Source organism: Balaenoptera acutorostrata, chromosome 1 (assembly GCF_949987535.1).
Source record: "Balaenoptera acutorostrata chromosome 1, mBalAcu1.1, whole genome shotgun sequence".
In the NCBI taxonomy this organism is placed as follows: domain Eukaryota; kingdom Metazoa; phylum Chordata; class Mammalia; order Artiodactyla; family Balaenopteridae; genus Balaenoptera; species Balaenoptera acutorostrata.
In genome coordinates this window covers 17,689,479-17,706,899 of record NC_080064.1, presented here as the reverse complement: position 1 = coordinate 17,706,899, position 17,421 = coordinate 17,689,479, and the positions used below count along the sequence as shown (strand labels likewise).

Sequence of the window (17,421 nt, the reverse complement as noted above, 5' to 3'; positions counted from 1 at the left end):
GGTGGAGGCTGGGCTCTGCCTAAGCGCATGAGGGCTGCTGGGAGGAGCACTGCTCGCTCCTGGCCGAACGGCAGCAACATCGACCGGGCTCCCCAGGCTCACGGTCTGGTGCCAGGCATGTCAGGGAGACAAGCGTCTAGAGGACGTGGGACCTCTGCTCTGGTAGCACTCTGTGTGACAGAGCGGAGGACGGGACAGATGCACGAGGAAAAGCCTGGAGAACATTCACCAGAAGGTGAGCTCAGCTTCCAAGCCCATGTCCTAGATCCTCTCTTCTAAGTGAAACCTTGAGGCCTGGAGTGTTTCCCAACAAAGGTCTAGGACGGGTCCACATTGAGCCATAAGCTATTTCTCTTTTTTCACCCAAACACATGCCCGAGTACCAGCTCGTGGAGGGGAAGATAAACAATGAATCTGAAAGCTCCAGAGGCAAGGTAGGAAGGCCGGAAATCATCACAAACGTAGTGCTTCCCTTTCCCTCGCTCTCACTGGACGTGCTCCCGCCTGACATCCAGTCCGTGTCTTCCCTCAGACATGACCCCTCAGCTGTGGCACCAAGGAGCTCTGAGAGTCCGGCTCCAACCCAGGAGGTCCTGTGCCCCTCTTAGCACCGTCCACCCTGGCCTGGGACAGAGGCTCTGGGTTATTATATATAATGCAGCCCAGAGAGCTCCATCTGACCTTGGTCTGGGGCTCCCCTAGCCTCCACTCCAGGTCCTCTATCTTAGGATACATCAGGCATCCTCCTTTCCTGCCCTTCTCTGCCCTCTTCCCTCAGGTTCTTTTAAAGTATTCGAAACATTAACAGACATCATCTATGAAGCATCTATACTGTTAGCCATTTTACAAATGTTGACTATCCTCCTCACAGTCATCATTAGGGATGACTAGCCCAAGGTCATAGTCTGTTTAGAGGTGGGGCTGGGAAGCTCCCCAGCCCGTGCACTTTGCACCGCGCTGCTCTGCCTCTTGCAGCCAGCCCCCTGGCCCAGGCTTAAGATAACTACACCACCAGGGAATCGCTCGGCCCATTTCCTACCTCTGCTCAATCACTCCTGACCCACAGCAGCACTTCACCTCTGTACACACGCACTTTCATGGCCGGAGCTCAGCTGCCTGGGACACTCTCAGGATTATTGCTCCAGATACGACAGCTCCAGCCCCTCTCTCCAAAGACACCACTTAGGCAGAAAGGTATACTTCCTAAAGGCCCTGTGGGCTCTGGGCAAGGGTCAGGACTGTCCCAGGAGAAGTGAGCAGAATCACCCCCAGCCCTGCCTGAGGGCGGACCTGAGCTTAGGGGGTTGCAGGATATGACGCCCCCGCCCCAGCCTTACCTGCAGGACTCTTACTGCAGAAATTATGTACATCCTATCCGTGTGTCTGCCTCTCTTGTCTCCTTGTTGGCTGTCAGCAACATGACATTTTCAGCTGTTCACCATGAAAAGTTTCTGCTTATTTTATAGTTATCTGCTGAGCACTTTGTACTTTGGGGGCAGTTGAGATTCAAGAGATAAATGAAAAGTGCTGTTATAAAGATCCCTAAGGATGCAGACAGAGAGAGGAAGATGAGAGACACGTAAAGGTGCAGGAATGAACAATCTTCCCAGTGCTAGAAAATGTAGGGAATGGCTGACCTGTATGTGAAGGACTTTATTAATTACAACTAAAATTTTCAACACCAAATTTCAAACACCAAACATTAAATCTAGCCTTTTAATTAGTACTACAATTCTGTGGGGTAAATACAATAATTTCCTCCATTTGTGAACAGGAGCTGGAAGGAGGGAGCTCAGAGAGGATAAGTATCTCACCAAGGTCACACAGTCATAAAGTGGCATAGCTGGGATGTACCCAGGTTGGACACCAAAGCCTGTCTCTGAAACCCTGCACCACACTTGCTCCCTGGGAACGAGGGTTTAGAAAAATGAGACTCCACACGACAGGAGAGTTTTTTGTCCTTCCCAGGCCATGCTAACATGGCCCGCAGGTACACGATAGCCCCTAGGAAACCAGGCCTATCAAGCGTGGTCCCATCTGACAGCTGCCCAGAACCAAAGAGAAAACAGGTTTATGGCATCACAGCCCATTTGAAACTCATGCAGCATAACTTTTCTCAAAGTACATATTTTATTTACATAGAGTAGTGCAAGTTGAACACGAATAATGGTTTGTAATCCAATTGAAACAGCCATCGTCTGCTGGCTGACCTGTCCTGACATGTGCACCCTGTCCTGACCGTGGGTGGTAGCAGGTGTGACTGGCCTTTGTAAGGGAAATGATGCAACATTTCCATGCCTTGGAAGCAATCTAAGTTAGCTGATGGGATAATTTTTTTTTTTTTTTCAACAATGTAATCCCCGAAGCACAGCAACTTCTCCCTTCCTTACAGGCCAAGTCATAGGTATAGCAAGTTTCTGAGTTCTGGCTGTGCTTCTGAGCTTTTGGCCCAAGTCCTACCAGCCCCAAGGTTTTCCATGGCAACAAAATACTCCCTTCAACCCCTAAGTTTTCTTTCACTCCCACTTTCTCCCTATTTCCCAAGTATCCCTGCAATACACTAGGCCAAGCGGAGCAGGGCAGGGGCTGCTGAAGTCTTCCTTTGGGAGGACTGATTAAAGCATCCTGTGATTTTCTCCACCACTGTCCAACTTCCTAGTCCCAATTTAATAGAAATATTGCTTGTCCCCTAGAACCATGCTAGGTAAGGCTGGCAGTTCCTCCAACCCTTAGTCAATTCGTAGATCTCAGGCACATGAGAGTTAAATCCCCCACCCCATATTATTAATAAGTAATCAGCCTATGGTGACCGCAACATCACCTGGGGTAGAGAAACTCTTTGGGCTCATCTCATCTTTCTCCTCGATTTACACCATGAGCAGAGAACAGGGTCCTTGTCTCCCCATTTACCCCTGTTTGACTGGATCTATTTCACCCTCAGTCCTCGACTCTCAGGGCTCTTCCCTGGGGGATGAAGCTGAAATACATTCCATGGCTGGTGGGAGGGGAGAGTCAGACAGCTTCCTCAGAGAGGACTTGAATGACCAGGGAACCTGGCATTCACACTGTAGACTGTGGCACTTGCTGGACTCAGGCTTTATAAAATAAACAAGTCTCTGGCCCTTTGCTGCCCCTCAGGCTCTGCTCACACACTTGCACAGTCTCCTCTTCCCAGGGCGATCCTCGCTCTTGAGCCATCTACTTGCTGTCTGTCTCACTCACCGGGCAATGGGCAAATGCTGTTCCGTAGTGAGCCCCATGGAATGAGACTCCAGCTTGGAATCTGTCTGCCCTTTCCTCCTCACCAGGTGTTTTACAAGCTCTGGGAGCAGAGAAGAGTTGGGGTCTTACTGAATAAATATGCGTTCCAAGAAGTCCACAGACTCCTCTACACCACTGCCAGTGCCCCCAGGGTTCAGCCCTGAGGCCACAAGGGCAGCACCACAGCAACAAGGCAGAGACCACCACTGCCACACGAGAGCAAGTGATGTGGACAAGGGGACCCCGATAACATGTCCTCCGTGGCAGCAATTCAGAAGGTCTCTTGGGCAGAAGTGGGAGAAAAGAATAAAATGGCCAAGTAGGGCTAGAAAAAGTCTTCCTACAACAAAATCCATGCTCGGGCATCTCTAGGGCGCAGCACTGTGAAATCGCTGTTGATGCAGCAGCTTCCGAGGTCCACTCGGAGCAGAGACGAAAGTCAGGACGGGCCTTTCCCTCATGTTGACCAGAACCAGCCCAGGCCTCGTGCTCCTGCTGGCTGTGCCGCGGGGTGAGAGTGCAGCTGGCAGCATATCCCACTGCTCTGTCTGCTCTTGGCAAAGTGAGTTGTGAGTCTGGTGATTCTGAAGAAAACCAGTGTCCTGCCACGGTCTGGGTCTCCACCAGAAACCTGAGAAAGGGTGCCTCAGTACTTGAAAAGATCTGGAAGTTGGGTTTAAAGCTTACAGCTGTCTTTATTCAGAAGACTTTTTAAAAAGAAAAATCACTTTCCCCTACAGGTCCTCAGCAATTAATTTTTAAGTTTATTTTGTTTTTTTGGCTGGAAGAAGTTTTGATGATGCTGCGATTCCCACCCACCCATGCATTCTTATGTGCCGGGCTTGGCCTCCATGCCCTGTAAGCAGGGCTGCTCCACTCTTTCAATGGGTTTTATCTGGTGCCAAGGGGAGATTCGGTGCCACCTCATCACTTGCTGATCAAGAGCAATCCCGGTCTGACAGCTCACAGAACTGAAAAACCTTAAGAAGACAGAGACGGCCTTGGCAGAAGCAGTGAGGGCCTCACAGGGAGGCAAAGTCTTAGAGGTTTGAGCACCATCTTCTGGCCAGTTATTGGCCTTTGAAAACTTCATTTACTTCAGAATGGGACGATCCCTGAGCTGACAAGCTCAAGTGATTTGCACATGAAATGAGCACACAACTGGAGGCGGGGTGAGCTGGCCCAGCTGCCTGCACAGAGCAGGATGGAGGCCAGCAGACACACTGGCCAGTGTTAAGGTCCCACCTTCTGCCCTTCCAGCAACGTGTGATGGCGACAGAAGTACCGACCATGACCCAGATCGACCCCTCCCCTGCTGGTACCTGGTGATGTGAAATGTGCTTAGAGAGAAGGGGTGGCCTTGTCTTCTGCCAGCCTGTATTTTGAGGGTGAGTGATCAAACTGGGCAGTACCTTCTGCAGGGGGTCAACCACACAAGGTGGCAGGGAGCCGCGCTGGGTGTGGAAACACTGCCCTAGCAGACGTCAACCTTCTGCCATCAAGGAAAGGAAGATAAATGCTAGTCATTCCCTCCATCTAATTGCACTTCATAATGGATTCCATAAACCATTAATTACCAGATTATATTTTAGGAACTGAAGATGAAAAAGCTTTGTAAAATTCAGACTCCAAAGGATCACTGACCTGCAGTCATAGTGGCAGCTGGAAAGAGCTCAGACAACAGGCTACTCACAGGCAGGGAAGACCCTGGCAGGAGGAAGACTCAGGGGCCACCACGGCGCTACTCCACCTGGCGCAGGTTCACTGCTACGTTACACGTATCACGTGCTCCTCAGGGAGGGGACGAGGCCTCCAGGTTGGGTAGAAGCTTTAGGCTTTGATTAGGGAAAGGGGATTGAGGACACCACAGAAAAGCTGTGGGAACCAGCCTCAGGTGCAGAACACCATGAAGAGTCTTCTGCAAAGGCAGAGACGGTTTGCAGCTAGATGGCCTCACTGAACACTCCCAGAAGAAACACGCCAAAGGCTTCGTTTTGGGAATGGCTGACTGTACTGACGAGGTGGGACTCAGCATGGAAATGAAGCCGTCCTGCGTCAGCATGCTGTTACCTGTCCTACTGCCACCATGAGGGGGGCTGGAAGGACGACAGACGTGAGGAAGGGGCTGAGTGTGCTCAAGGCTGGGAGTCCCCAGATGGTCTGATGGCGCTCTTCCCTCATTTTTAAATGGCCAGAAGGCACTGGCGGCGCCCGCAGCCCCACTCTGTGCGCCACTGCCCTGCACTGAACTGCCGCTCTGCACGCTGAGGGCTGCCAGCACATCACACCGCTCTGGTTGCTCTGGTCACCAGCTCTTATCCCGCTGCCCTTTCAGGCTCTATTTCAGAAGCTATACTCCGCTTGGGGACGGACAGTGTCAGAGAGGCCACAGCAGCAGGCCTGTGAGGAACAGGCCTGCCTGCTACGGAGGGCGGTCGTGTTGGTGTTGATGACTCAGACTTGGTTTTATGAGAACCATGATGCTTCTGTCCATTTCCCAAGTGAGACCACTTAGGTTGGCGCTAAGCTAAGATGCTCAGTACTCAGGACACCGAGGGAGGAAGGGCAAAAGGCAAGTGGGGGGCATCCTCTCTACTGCAAACGGAGGACCCTCCACGGTGAGCAGCCACTCACTTGGCCTCCCCACAGATTAGGGTCACGGTACCGTCTAGCAAGTCCTCCACGGTCACTGCCACAAGCTCAGAGCTGGTCTGGGATGTCTGTGAATCTGGCAATGTCACAAACACCTGTGAACCAGCAAGCTGGGTCTCCTCCAAAGTGATCACCTGCTCCGTCTGGGCCACCGGCTCTGGGGTTTGGATCACCTGAAAGGGAAAGACCGTGAGGCTGCTCTGGGCAGTGTCCACAGTTGGATCCCCAGAATTTACATGGTTTTCATCTCACGCTGTAATGATGATATTTATGTTTTCACCTGAGGAGAGCAGTTACATGTGCTTAATGGGAAGAGGCAAGTCTAACACACCAGTGATGCAAAAGAGAAGGCAGGCAAACAATTTAAGTAACTCTGTGGGCCAAATTGCTATAATGTAGCTCAGTGTGCCACCTCAGGGTGCCTGGACTCTATGATTACACACCAGTGAACGCGGGCTCAGTTTCTCACACTGGGTTTTCCTGTCTTGAGGATTACACTGCAGAAGTAAGTGCCATGTGAAAGGAATGCTACTGAATCAAAGTGGTTTGTGTCATGCTTGAACCATGGAAATGGGAATGGCTTACCAGAAGCCTCGGGTTGCCAAAGGTGGCGTGTCTGGACCTTGATCAGGCTAAGAGCCTTACTTGGAGGCTACGTGGCTACAGAGCTAATGGCTACAGGAAGAAGAACGGGTAGACAAAATGTGGCTTCTGTCAGCTCCCTCACGCAGCTCACCAGGCTGGAGGGCACGGGCTTCTCTCCTCCACAGGCCACACACGCCCCTTCCAAATCTGCAGCATCTGTTAAAGATGACTTTCCCATCTCAGGGAGAACTAGTCTGGTTAAGTACACCCAGTTCCTGCCTGAACCTCCGAGTTGATGTTTCTGAGCCACGGAGCTCGGAACAGCTGGATGTTTTCAATACAGAGCGCCCGCAGAGGGCACAGCAACCCTGGCTCTTGAGAGCTGCCGAGAGCAGAGAATGCTTTCCACTAGACCTGAGTGGGCAGAAATGGGGATGCCAAGCTCAGCCATGTCTCTGCTGTAGGAGTGAAGAGACCAATTGTGATGTTCAATAAAAAATCATCTAGGATAGCAGTTTTCAAACTGTTTTTCTTTCTTTTTCTTTTAGCAATGGAATCTTTTTTTCGCCCCAAAGGACATCTTACCCAGAATCCTAATATATAAGAAAGATAAAAGCAGAGCTGTTCTCATTGAAATGGCAGCAGGACTGGCACCCAGAGGCCTGGCCACCTGCCTTGCCCTCTGCTCCCCACAGAGGCCTGTAAGAACATGGCTATAAGGGGCTGCTCTACGGGACAGGATGGGGGGCGGCCCAGCCAGCTCACAGTTCCTCTCCCGTCCATTCACAAATTACTGTCAATCAACAGAATGGAGTTTCTTTTCCCTTCCTGCCCACCCTCTCTGGAGAAGACGGGAAGAGCAGTAATAGAACTAGAGACACAAAGAGGGGCTGGAGCAAGTGTAGCCTTGAAATATCAGAAGAGGGGGGCTTTTCACCCAGGTAAAGGTGAGAAGCCCAGACGTTCAAATGTGCCCTGTGCCCAGCCCAGAGGAGCTACCGAAGCATTTCAGCTGAAGGTGGTCTCAACAAAGAGCTCATCTACCCTCCTCCGAGGTTTCCTGCAACTCTCACCACATCCCATGGTGTTCTGCAGAAGGTGAGGGAGGGTGTGAATTGGGTGGAGAGGCCAATGTCATTCTGCTTTTGAAAATTCTTGTTCCAGCTTCCCTCTACTCAGGGGCCATTTCACATGTAGTCACCAGGAAGCTAGAGTTTTCTGTTCTGTTTGGTAAGAGATCCAGAGAGACTCTTCTGCAAGATCCTCTTGGTCATGAATGTATCACTCACGGGGCCCTTTGAGAGCCCCGGGGAGAAAGGCTAGGTGTCGTGATGGGGCTGCCTCCAGAGAAGCCTCAGGAACCCCGTGTCAGCACCCTCATATCTGATGGCCCCAGAATCACCTGCACCATCTGTGAGGCGGCCGCTTGGCTTTCAGTGCCCGTCACCTTCGGGTGTTCAGACTCCAAGTGACAGTCCAGCTGGGCCTGGGAGGTGAAGAGCTCCCCGCAGAGCTCACAGGGGAAGGTGTTCTCCGACTGCTTGAAGTGCTCAGTGGTGACGTGGTGCTGCAGTGCCCCGGGAAAGCGGAAAGTGGCTGCACAGTACAGACACCGGAACGGCTGCGACCCTGGAGGAGGGGGACAGAGGGAGTGACTGAGGGAAACGAGAGCAGGGAGGGGAGAGGAAGGAGCAAGCGGGGGGCGAGGAGCACAGGCAGCTCCAGAGGCAGCTCTTCAGCTCCTGTGAGGCCTGGAGCTTGTACAATTTGGGGAGCCCTCTTTAGGAAAACTGATACAAAATTACACATACAGGATCAGGGGCAGATCTTTGGAAGGGTCCCGCCAAGAGAAAGGCTCCAAGGCACAGCTTCATTAGCATCAGATTCAGGCTAAATCTGCCTCTGCCAAAGCCCATTATTCATTCAACTGTAATGATGCTGACAATGTTTATTTCATCAATTCTAAGAAGCACCTTTTAACGTCTCTGAAATGGGATCAATGGCCTCTTACTACTGCTACAGGCCATGGAGGTTGGGTGTAATTGTCAACAAGTGCACTTGCACGGACATCTAAAGGCGCAGCATCAAGACTTGCAGAATGAATGTCCACAGTCTGAAAGAAAAGCCCTAAGACAGGAGCAGTGCATGTTTTAAACTCACAGGAAACAAATGGTTTAGGAGGGAGGAGGTAAGGGTTGGATGTTCAGCTACATTCCCAAAGCAGGAATCAGAAGACTAGTTTTGCTAATGCTCGAGAGACCAAAACCACCTCACTGTGCGCTCCATCACCAATGCTCTTGATGGTGGAGGGCAACACCATGTGGCATAACACTCACGCCAACAATCTGAACTGAGAGCTACTCTGGGAAGCTGAATTCTTACGTTAATCAACTTATTTCTTACGTTTCCTTTTTTTATGTATGCATACAAGAGTGCATAAAATCTACATCAAATTAAGTCCAAAGCAGCACTTAGGATAACCTGCAAACTCTAAGTGATAAGAAAGCATAGTTTAACTGGCAGCAGTTTTTCTTTCTTAATGGTTCATTAAAAATGGTGCCTCTTATATAACTGGCAGTTTAGATTTGATAAGATATAGCAGGAACAGTGATAATCATGGGTAACGCTTACGAGGTGCTTACTGGTGCCAGGCCTAAGTGTTTTCTGTGTACTAACATATTCAATTCTCACGGTTACCCTATGAAGTAGGTACTGCAATCGTCCCTGTTTTGTAGCTGAAGAAACTGAGGCACAAGTCAGTTGTTACTTAGCCTGGGTTGCGCAGCTGTAGGTGGTGGAGATGCGACTCATCCCTGGGCGGTGTAGCTCAGGAGCATCTTGGAAGGGGCACTGACCTGAATGCTGGCACTTGATGTGAACCTGCAGCAAAGCTGGCGTGGGGAAGAGCTCCTTACACTGGTCACATTCATGGAACTTCATATCTGCGAAGCACACGAGGAAAGAAGTGGTGGGAAAGAACAAAAGGAAGATTCTCTGAGCCTGGGGAGTAACAGGGCTGGGGGCGGGGTGACGGCTCACACTTAGCGAGCATCTACGAAGTGCCAGGAACCTGATACCTATGCTACATTAGTGCAATCTGTGGTAAAGAGCGCCAGATCTGGATCCAAATGCCTGGATGCAAAGAGGGTTGTTGTGAGAATTAAAGGAGAAAACATGCATGGGTGCTGAGCACAGTGCCGTGCACTCAGGAAACACTTCATAACTGCGAGCTGTTGTGATTATCCCCCAATTTATCTGCAACACAGGTATGAATAATTGACTTTCTGAAGAAAAGGAAACAGGTTCAGAAAGGGAAGTCACTTGCCAAGGTCACACAGCTAGAGTTAGGATTCCCACCCCGGCCTGTGTGCCACCCTTCCCCTGTGTCATGACCAATCACCACCGAGGCTGGCAGGAGTCACACTGCTCTAGGTCTCCAGTTGCAAGAACTACTGCTACTCAAGCTAGTGCTACTGACGGACTGACGCGGCACCTGCCGGCGTGCCGGGGAGGAAGAGGGCGGCACTGCAGCACACCACACTCTAGCACTAGAAGTCGGGATTTAGGGCTGGAAACCAGGACGCTACGTCACCAAGCCCCTTCCACTCCTCAGCCCCCACTCCCAGCCCAGGGCACCCCAATTCACCTGCGTGCTCTGCTTTGATGTGCTTCTTGTGTTCGATGGTGTTGGGAAAGGTTTTGTCACAGGAGCTGCACTGGAGTGACGAGAACTTGGAAGATCGATGGTTCTGAGCAGCAAACACGTCAGGGTGGTGGGTCCGATTGTGGTACCACAAACCAGACAATTGCTAAAAGGAACGTGACAAATGTTAGGTCTTGAATGTTCTAGCAAGCTGGAGAGTTCACAAAGCCTCACGAGAGAAAAGCGCTCCCAGGGAAGCTTACGGACCTGCAGTCACGCTCTTACCCACCACAGTGAGTGCTGACATGCGAGGGGACGCTGGTGCTCATGGGAACAAGGCACCTGTGTATTTACTGAGGCCACCACAGGGCAGGGCCGGGGCCTTCAGAAACCCATTCCTCACAAGCTTAGGAGGGAGGTGTTAGGCTCTTTCCAGCGACGTGGAAGCTGAGGCACAGAGGGGTGAAGTGACTTGCCCAAGGTCACACGATTAGGAAACAGGAGGACCAGGATTCACACCCTGGCCTTCTGAATGGAGAATCTGTGCTTCACCACCGAGCTGTCTTGCTGCCTGTCAGAGGCCCAGGGCGCAGCAGGGAAACCTGCTGGAGAGGGGCAGGTGCGGTCCCTACTCCATAAGCCAGTGCCCCCTTCTTCCCGGGTTCCAGAGCAGCGCTGCGACACTCTCCGTACAATTCCATGGTTTCCTAGAGACCAAGCCCAGGTTTTACCCAGCTCTGTAACCCTCACGTCACAGCACAAGGCTTGGAACAAAGTTAGCTCTCAATTTCTGTTGAGCTGAAATTAGCTGCTGGGTTTCTCTCTCTGTACCCAAATGCTATAGATGCCAGCAAGGGCCATTCTTTTCTCTGTGGTCTTAGAGTTTCTCAAAGAAGTGGTTTCTTTTCAGATCTGTATGGGGTTTCCCTTTAATTACATAGCAAACTCTAAGGTAAAAAAGCAGAGCCCTTCCCCAGGAGTTAAAAAAAACCCCCACAAAACACCAATAATTGTGCTAAACAAGATAATTCCAGGTAGTGTTACACACCCCAGTGTCATTCTCACATCCCTCAACACATGGGATCAATAGGTTCTAAAGAATGTAAATATCCAGGGAAAAAGCAGGATTCAGTTCAGGACAAGGCTGAAATCTAAGAGAAGAAGTGCAAGAACTCTTGGCTCCAATTAAAGCTCCCCCACTGACCCCACTCTGACCAGGTCACCACAGAGGGTCTGAATAACCTATCAGCTGCATTCTTCATGAGAACCAGCCAAATGGTCATATCCTGGAGACAAGAGGTGTTCTGCAAGCCACAAACACGGGGGCCAAGGGAGACCAAAGGGAGAGTGGATGAGGGCCCGGGAAAGGTGCCCCCAGAAGCTGAGCTCACCTGGTAGGCCTTGTTGCAGATCCCACAGCTGAAGGGCTTCCCTCCGACGTGGGTCACCATGTGCCGCTCCAGCATCGAAGGGGCGCTGAAGATCTTCCCACACGTGGGGCAGGGGTGGTACTCCTTGGAGTGCACCTCGTGGATGTGCTTTCGGTGATCCTGCAGAGTCGGGAAGCTCATCCTGCATTTCTTGCAGTCATACGGATCTTCTATGTCTGGTTCCATGAGGAGAGGGAGGGGGACACCACAGGCAACAATCAGTGACAAGTGGTTTTCTGTGTGCAGCTCCAGAAGCAAGACTGTTTAGAGGTCATGCAGGGTGACAGACTCAAAGGACCAGAAATCACTGCATCCATCACCTAACTACTGCCTACCTTCATCCTGGGAGGTGGGGTTCCTCTGAGGCTTCTGGATTAACCACCTCTGAGCATTAGTTTACCTCAATTCCTCATCTTATATCTTACAAGTTAAATTCCATCTTACTACTTTCCAGGGAGTATCACCTTTGCTCTTCCCCTGCCTGCAGTGGGTGTTTTGGGGTTTTCTAATTCTCTATAGAGATTTCCCACATACTCCCCAAAGCATCACTATTTCCTTTTTTGTCAGTAGTACAATGCAGAGGATGAATGCTTCCTTGATCCCCACTGTGGATTCAACAACAAAAACATTTTCATAAGTAATGTTTATTGAGTGCTATATGACATGCGTGTTTTAAGTGCCTACATATATTAAATCACTTAATCCTTCCAATAACCCTATGTGTAGGTTCTACTACCAGTCCTATTTTATAGATTAGGAAAATCAAGGTTTAGAGAGTACCCAATGGCACAAGTATGATATTGCTGAGCTGGGTAACAATCCCAGCTTTCACTCCCAAGGCCATTGGACAAGGTATTGTCCCAAGGCCATTGGACAAGAATACATTTGCCATCCCTGTGGCAGGAAAGGTCAGTCTTTTTCTGAAAGTAACAGAAAATAAAATGTTTGAATAATAAAATCCTTTGCCCACAGAAAGGCCCAGCCCATCAGCCAATCTTGTGTGCGCTGATCCAGGTTAATTCAGGGATTCTGACACGCAGCAGCACTCGGCATCATTAACTAGTTTCCCTGTGGACGTGAGCTCTTGAGATCTCAGTTTCACACTATCTTTTAAGATACCCTGAAGGACTTCTCCGTAAGCAATGATGTGATCCTATGAAACAGGCAAGGAACAGTCAATGAGAGAGGGGCCTGGATGCTGGGCCTGCTTTGGGTGATCTGCTCCAAGTCATGGCAAAGTATTTCGGGTCTTCTCTATTCTGAAAATTGATAATGTCTTCCCCTTTCCTGACTTCATGTGATGCTATTGGGAAAAGGAGACTAAAGTGGAACGTCATGTAAAGAGATTGAGAGGACTTCAAAGTTGTGGCATTGGATCCAAGCCAAATCCCACGCACCTGGAAGTCTACTGCAACTGGATCTGCTGGACAACCTTGTAAACTCCTTGGGGGGAGTGGGGGGCAGCACTTTATGTTTTCCTGTATTGCCCAGTGCCCAGCCACATGCTGGGCACATACAAGCTCTGGCCAAGTGCCTTGTTGGCTGGCTGACAACAGGCTTGAATGTGTTGACAGAAAGCACATGTTTGTGAGATACTGTATTTGCCAACAGCTAGAAACTGGTGTGTGGGGAACAGAGGTAGGGAGGGGAAAAGGGAAGAAGGGTATGCAAGGTGCATGGCATGAAAAAAAAGGGCAGGCTCTTATGGTGACAGATGGCACTGGAGAAGGCTGCTCTTGTCACCAATACTCTCTGGCATTTATTGAGCATTTTCTATGTGGCAGGCATGGAGCTTCATGCTTTACGTGTGATATCTCTTTTATTCTCACAACAGCCCAATGTGGTAGTATTACTATTTTCTCTACCTTACAGAAGGGGCATAAGAGGCTTAAAAAGGTAAAGAAATTTGTCTAAGGCCTCAAAGAAGTAAATGGCAGAGTAGTCAAGGTTCAAGCCCAGACCCGTGTGATTTCAGAGCCCAAGCTCTTAACCACCCTGCTGGGCTGTGCTGATCACACGACTGCTACAACAAGAGCAGCTGAAGATGATGTGACGTGACCAGCGGACGCCTCCTTGGCGATTTCCTGATGATGTGATGAGGAATCACAAAATCTCCTCTTCCTCCCCTGTGTGTGTTGAATGGAAGTGTGTTTTTGTCTGTATCAGTTCTAGTAGAAGGGGACAAAGATGGGGGCAGACCCTACTAACTGGGTGAATACAAGGCATTTGGAAGAGAATGCTGGGCAGAAGGCTTTTAAGGGAGCATGACTAGGGACCACTCACAGTGGTACACATTAACTCAGAAAGTGTCCAGGCTGCTCCTATGGGGAAAGGCAGGTTATGACCATAAGATGAGAGTGGGAGAGGTGGGGTGGGAGTAGGAAAAGGAAGCTCAGCGGACAAATGGAAGTATTCTGGTGCTCTGCGAGTCTGTCTGTTATAGAGGCTCTTTCCTTCAAACATAATGGGCCTTCTGTCAGCCAAAAAGAGCCAGGTGGGCTAAAACGGAAGACAAGGAAACAGCCTGGACAGAGAATCACACAATGACACGTTAAAATGGGATTCTTCTTGAAATAGGAATGAGGGACTCTGGCTTTTGCAGGAGAATAGGAGAGGGGAAGGCACTGAACGGGGCCCAGCTCTGGTGGAGTGATGCCTTCTGTTATGACTGCTGCGTGCCTTCCCAGCGCCAGGCCTGGTGCTGAGTGCCTAATAGCCACAATCTCAGTACATACTGTGAAAGGTGTGCAGGTGGATGGAGAGGCCATTGGCTTGCCGGAAGCCCTTGCCGCAATCTCTGCAGACATATGGCTTGTCCCCGGTGTGGGTCCTCACGTGGCGGGACAGCTCAATGGACTGGGCAAACACAGCGTCACAGTACTGGCACGCATACATTTTTCCTGGAAATATACATGAGTTTATTAGAGGCAGCACTAAACATTCATAAAAACAAAATCACATTCTAAGGCACACAGCAGGGAAATATAATCTGGGAGACGACAGTAAAACATGAGGCAGTTTGTAATACGCTGGGTGAGAGGTCTGAGCCATCCTATCAGACGGCACCTCACAAACACAGGTGATCGCACAGAGAGGGTATCAGTGTCTCCCTACCCTGAGGGATAAGGACACAGTTCTCATCACACAAGACTAGCCATCTGTTAATCTGGCCACTACAAGTATGCAAGAGCTCATTCCATTCCCAGGAAACAGATATATCCTTGAGCCCAGAAATACGTGAGTCTGGATCCCTTGAAAAACATACAGGGCAGAAATGCAACTGCACATAAAAATGACAGACATGGATTCAGAAAAGAATGAAAGCTTTCTGCCAGCAACTTGCTATAAAGATTCTCTTGGCTTCTCTATTTTCTCATGCACTAATGAAAATACAATGACCAGACTGCCAGAGAGTATTAGAAAATACCGGTAAAGAGCAAGTCTGGAAAATTGGCATTTGTAAAAAAATGCTAGACCAAATGTACCTTCAATCTCCCTTATGGGCCAATAGAGAAATGGGAAAATCAATAAGGTGAGGGTCCAGACAGCCCAGATCCTAGGGCCGACCTCAACTAGGGCAATCCACCTCATTTTCATTTTTTATATGTTACACTTTGGAATAAGATTTTGTTAAGAAAAAAAGGGTTTCTTACCATTTCCTAGAAGATCAGAACAAGACAAGGGTGCCCACTCTCACCACTATTATTCAACATAGTTTTGAAAGTTTTAGCCATGGCAATCAGAGAAGAAAACGAAATAAGGAATCCAAATTGGAAAAGAAGTAGAACTTTCACTGTTTGCAGATGACATGATACGATACATAGAGAATCCTAAAGATGCTACCAGAAAACTACTAGAGCTAATCAATGAACTTGGTAAAGTAGCAGGATACAAAATTAATGCACAGAAATCTCTTGCATTCCTATACACTAACAACGAAAAATCTGAAAGAGAAATTAAGGAAACAATCCCATTTACCATTGCAACAAAGAGAATAAAATACCTAGGAATAAACCTACCTAAGGAGACAAAAGATCTGTATTCAGAAAACTATAAGAAACTGATGAAAGAAATCAAAGATGATACAAACAGATGGAGAGATATACCATGTTCTTGGATTAGAAGAATCAATATTGTGAAAATGACTATACTACCCAAAGCAATCTACAGATTCAGTGCAATCCCTATCAAACTACCAATGGCATTTCTCACAGAACTAGAACAAAAAATTTTACAATTTGTATGGAAACACAAAAGACCCCGAATAGCCAAAGCAACCCTGAGAAAGAAAAATGGAGCTGGAGGAATCAGGCTCCCTGACTTCAGACTATACTACAAAGCTACAGTAATCAAGACAGTATGGTACTGGCACAAAAACAGAAACATAGATCAATGGAACAGGACAGAAAGCCCAGAGATAAACCCACGCACATATGGCCACCTTAGCTTTGATAAAGGAGGCAAGAATATACAAAGGAGAAAAGACAGCCTCTTCAATAAGTGGTGCTGGGAAAACTGGACAGCAACATGTTAAAGAATGAAATTAGAACACTTCCTAACACCATACACAAAAATAAACTCAAAATGGATTAAAGACCTAAATGTAAGGCCAGACACTATAAAACTCTTAGAGGAAAACATAGGCCAAACACTCTGACATAAATCACAGCAAGATCTTTTTTGACCCACCTTCTAGAGTAATGGAAATAAAAACAAAAATAAACAAATGGGACCTAATGAAACTTAAAAGCTTTTGCACAGCAAAGGAAACTATAAACAAGACGAAAAGACAACCCTCAGAATGGGAGAAAATATTTGCAAACGAAGCAACTGACAAAGGATTAATCTCCCAAATACACAAGCAGCTCATGCAGCTCAGTATCAAAAAAACAAAAACCCAATCCAAAAACAGGCAGAAGACCTAAATAGACATTTCTCCAAAGAAGATATACAGATTGCCAACAAACACATGAAAGGATGCTCAACATTACTAATCATTAAAGAAATGCAAATCAAATCCACAACGAGGTATCACCTCACACCAGTCAGAATGGCCATCATCAAAACATCTACAAACAATAAATGCTGGAGAGGGTGTGGAGAAAAGGAAACCCTCTTGCACTGTTGGTGGGAATGCAAATTGATACAGCCACTATGGAGAACAGTATGGAGGTTTCTTAAAAAACTAAAAACAGAACTACCATATGACCCAGCAATCCCACTATTGGGCATATACCCTGAGAAAACCATAGTTCAAAAAGAGTCATGTCCCACAATGTTCATTGCAGCACTATTTACAATAGCCAGGACATGGAAGCAACCTAAGTGTCCATCAACAGACAAATGGATAAAGAAGATGTGACACGTATATACAATGGAATATTACTCAGCCATAAAAAGAAACAAAACTGAGTTAATTGTAGTGAGGTGGATGGGCCTAGAGTCTGTCATACAGAGTGAAGTAAGTCAGAAGGAGAAAACAAATACCATACGGTAACACACATATATGGAATCTAAAAAAAAATGGTTCTGATGAACCTAGGTGCAGGACAGGAATAAAGACACAGACGTAGAGAATGGACTTGAGGACACCAGGGGGCAGGGAGGGGAAGCTGGGACGAAGTGAGAGAGTGGCAATGGACATATATACACTACCAAATGTAAAACAGATAGCTAGTGGGAAGCAGCCGCATAGCACAGGGAGATCAGCTCGGTGCTCTGTGACCACCTAGAGGGGTGGGAAAGGGAGGGTGGGAGGGAGAGAGACGCAAGAGGCAGGGGATATGGGGATATATGTATACGTATAGCTGATTTGCTTTGTTATACAGCAGAAACTAACACAATATTGTA

General features: G+C 48.5%; 1 protein-coding gene across 4 annotated transcripts in view; it reads right to left on the bottom strand.

Annotated features, from left to right (window-relative positions):
- Window positions 1–1,428: 1,428 nt before the first annotated feature.
- The window catches only part of ZBTB40 (zinc finger and BTB domain containing 40), an 83,120-nt gene continuing 67,127 nt past the window's right edge, over window positions 1,429–17,421 (bottom strand). For 3 of the 4 annotated variants that reach the window (XM_007175086.2, XM_057556296.1, XM_057556317.1), the window contains 6 exons: window positions 14,307–14,471; window positions 11,533–11,747; window positions 10,145–10,307; window positions 9,354–9,440; window positions 7,901–8,127; window positions 1,452–6,086 (listed from right to left, as the gene is read on the bottom strand). In XM_007175086.2, the coding sequence (XP_007175148.2) occupies window positions 5,892–6,086; window positions 7,901–8,127; window positions 9,354–9,440; window positions 10,145–10,307; window positions 11,533–11,747; window positions 14,307–14,471 (1,052 nt within the window). In that variant the 3' untranslated portion in view covers window positions 1,452–5,891. Of the gene's footprint in view, window positions 6,087–7,900; window positions 8,128–9,353; window positions 9,441–10,144; window positions 10,308–11,532; window positions 11,748–14,306; window positions 14,472–17,421 lie in introns of all 4 variants that reach the window. The other variant, XM_007175085.3, reaches the window with a different exon arrangement.